Source organism: Entamoeba histolytica, genomic scaffold (assembly GCF_000208925.1).
Source record: "Entamoeba histolytica HM-1:IMSS scf_1104750519085 genomic scaffold, whole genome shotgun sequence".
Taxonomy (NCBI): Eukaryota; Evosea; order Mastigamoebida; family Endamoebidae; genus Entamoeba; species Entamoeba histolytica.
This window is the reverse complement of record NW_001915558.1, coordinates 1-3,415: the sequence shown is the minus strand read 5'-3', so window position 1 is coordinate 3,415 and position 3,415 is coordinate 1. Positions and strand designations below refer to the sequence as shown.

The window sequence follows — 3,415 nt, the reverse complement described above, 5'->3', positions numbered from 1 at the left end:
ATTAGTTTCAAAACGAATAGATAAACAACTCTCAAAAAGTCCTTCTGAATTAATTCATACACATCATTTAGAACATCTTAAACTTCACTTAACATTCTACAAGAAAGAATTAGAGAAATTAGTACATTCTAAAGATCAAATTGATAAGAAAAGAATCCCAAAATTATCAGGAAAAATTAGAAAGATTGAAATTGAATTAGCTAATGAACAAAAACGAATTAATTCAAATGCAAAGAAAATGGCAAAAGAAATAAGTAAAAGTATTAGTAAATATAGAAAAATGTATGTCGATGAAGCCCTTCAAAGAGCACAAGGAAATAAAGCTGCAACAAACATTAGAAAGGCAAAAGAAACTTTTCGTGAAGAAATTGACAAGATTAATCTTGATCTTGTCAAACAAAAAGCAGCACGTCATCCCCCAATCAATCACCATGTTACTAAGAAGAAATTAGAACAACTAAAGTTAAAAACAAAAATCTTAATGAATCGAACTATCCAAAAGATTGCGGAACAAAATGGATTGAAACAAGAAGTTAAAAAAGCAAATGTCAAAAAAACATTATTAAAGAAAGAATTATTTGAAGTAGAAAATGAACAAAGAAAGAAATTAATAGATTTAGTTGGAAGTTGGAGAGAAAAACTATTAGATGTTGAACTTCAAATAAAAAAACATCACGAACGATTAAGGTTTACTGGAATTTCTGCAGCAGAACAAAAACATATTCAAATACAATTAAAAGAATTGGAAGAAAGAAAAAAAATCATTAAAAAACATGTCAAAGAAGCAGAAAATAGTATTGTTATTGAGCTAAGAAAATTAATCAGAAAATCTATTGAAAGAATCACTGTTGTTGGTGAAACAATGGTTATTCTTTCAGAACGAAGTGCAATTCAAAGAAATAATGGCATGATGAATGGTGTTAGAATTCAAGCAAAGAGTATAACTGGCAATGATAACATGTGGAAAAAGGTTAATGGGAAAGAAATTATTGGACCAATGAATAGTAGTCAAGAACAAGAAAGTCGACTTGAAGAAAACAAGTTTAGACGAGTTGTTGTTGAAGAAAGTAAAGCCATTGAAGAAGAATTAAAACGACATCTCCAAAGAAGAGAATGGTTGAAAATTGCAGTTCAAAAAGGAAGAAATGTTGTTGGTGAATTAGACATTGCTAACAATGATGTTAGAATGTTGGAAATGGGAATAGAGGAGATTCGTAGATATGTTCAAGAGACATTAGTTCGAGCACACAGTGGTTGGGCAATTAAGATTGCAGAAGGAATTTTAAAACGAAAGAATGCATTTGAACGACTAAGAAAATATTGTGAAAAAATGGGTAAGAAAGGAGAACAATGGGAAGCTGAATTTCATTGGAAAGCTCAAGCAGAGATAGGTAAAGGGATTAATGGAATCAAACAATTAAATCTTGAGTTATTAAAATATGCATTAAAAGAATTAGATATTGCAGCAAAACAACTTGGAGAAGGTGTTCAAATGAATGATCCATTAATTGAAGATTTAAGAATTAATTACGATGAATGGAGAAGAGTTGTTAAACGAAGTATAGATAGATTATATCAAATAGAAAGGATTAATACTCATTTTGAAAAGAATAAAGGAAAAGGGAAATTATGTGAGAGATGTTTTGCTTTAGCTAAAACAATAAGAAGTGCTGTATTTGAAAAAAAGAAACAAAATATCATTTTTGATTTGCTCAAAAAGAAATGTGATGAATTTGAGACAATTGGAGCAACTGGACGTTGTAATGAAGTTGCGATGAAGTTAATGACATTGTATGACACTCAATCACTTGACTTTATCACATCAACAAGCCATGAAATGTGTCAAAAAGTCAAAATGTGTTAATTTAAAGATTGTTTTGATTCTTGAATATCGTTATTTATAACACAATTTATTAATAATAGAGAGAATAATAAAAAGAACTATAAAAATACCATAACCCTGAAACAACATAAAAACATAAAAGAAATTAATGGTGAGAAAGCTTAAATATCATGAGTCAAAATTATTGAAAAAAGTTGATTTTGTTGATTGGCGTCGTGATAAAGGAATTAGAAAAGCAGGAATTATGGCTCGATTTCACATTCATGACGAAAGTGAATTTGAAGCTTATGAAAAAGCAGTATTAAATTTAAGAAAACTTAGTTTTTTGTTACAAAAATTACCTAAAGATGATGCATTTCGTATGGTATTAACAAAAAGAATTTGTGACAGGTTGTTTGTTTGATAATTCAAAATATCCTTCATAAGTACCACAGTAATAATTGATGTTAGATATGACTTAGGGGTTATTATATTACCCGAAAAGGGATTACATATGATTGATGTTATTCATGCCTCTGACTTTTGTAGAAGAAGATTAGCCATTGTTGTAAAGGCAAAAAAAATGGTGACTGATGTTACACAAGCAGAGACATTAATTCAACAAGGTCATATCAAAGTTGGACCAGATGTGATTAGAAATCCAGCATATATTGTTTCAAGAAAAAAAGAAGATTTTGTGACTTGGGATGATGAATCAAAGATGAGAAGAAAGATTAATGAGTTCAAGAGTCAAGAAGATGACTATGATCTTGGAGGAATAGACTAATTGATTGTTTGAAGTAAACTATTCCATTTAAGCACTCTAAAAAATCAATTAATGAACGTTTCAAAACATCCTTGAAGTATTGAATATTTTGAAAGAAGAGTCATATAATAATCCATTACTTCTGTCCGACTATTCTCTGATTTGATTGAACATTGTGTTGTAACAATTAAATCTTTCAATATTGTTTGTTTTTCTGTGTTTTTCTATATAATTCACAAAACAAAAACAGATTTTTTAAAAAAATTAGAAATGAAGTTGGATAAAGAATAGTTAAGTACATTCAGTTTTAGATAAGCTTCAAAAACATTGAAACTACCACAAGAGTGTTATAATTAAATATATCTGATATTACTAACCAACTTCTTTTTAAAAGACTAAGTTGATGCAATATAATTCAAGTTAATAGAAAGAAGAGTTAACAAACAATTAAACTATTTTCAACGACTGGAAATGACGAGCATTTCAAACACAGAAGTAAAATAACATATTTGTGTTCAAATAGATTTTCTGTTTCTTCATTACTACAAGGATGCAGTTAACTATGCTCAAATGACATGAACAAGTAGTAACATGAATAAAAAACAATTTTAAGTAGATTATTTTTTTGTATTTGGTTTAAGTGGTTTATTGGTTTAAAACACAACGTCATATATTGTTCAATTTGTATATTATTTTATCCATTGTTTGTTTATTTAAAGAAATTTCCTTGGTTTGTGAAATATTTCTAACATTAAATTACTTCTTCAAAATTTCATTCAATACTTCAAATAATACTACTCAACAGAAATGTTCATACAAGTTCAAAT

At 28.2% G+C, this 3,415-nt stretch overlaps 2 protein-coding genes across 2 annotated transcripts; both read left to right on the top strand.

Moving 5' to 3' along the window:
* Positions 1 to 238: 238 nt before the first annotated feature.
* On the top strand, positions 239 to 1,864 carry EHI_184010 (uncharacterized protein; the record flags this gene model as incomplete). Its single annotated transcript, XM_001914407.1, has 1 exon — positions 239 to 1,864. One exon carries the CDS (start codon positions 239 to 241, stop codon positions 1,862 to 1,864), a length of 1,626 nt encoding a protein of 541 aa, XP_001914442.1.
* Positions 1,865 to 1,991: 127 nt separating this feature from the next.
* On the top strand, positions 1,992 to 2,609 carry EHI_184000 (U3 small nucleolar ribonucleoprotein subunit, putative; the record flags this gene model as incomplete). Its single annotated transcript, XM_646087.1, has 2 exons — positions 1,992 to 2,236; positions 2,294 to 2,609. The coding sequence occupies 2 exons, from the start codon at positions 1,992 to 1,994 to the stop codon at positions 2,607 to 2,609; spliced, it is 561 nt and encodes a 186-aa protein (XP_651179.1).
* Between the last annotated feature and the right edge of the window lie 806 nt (positions 2,610 to 3,415).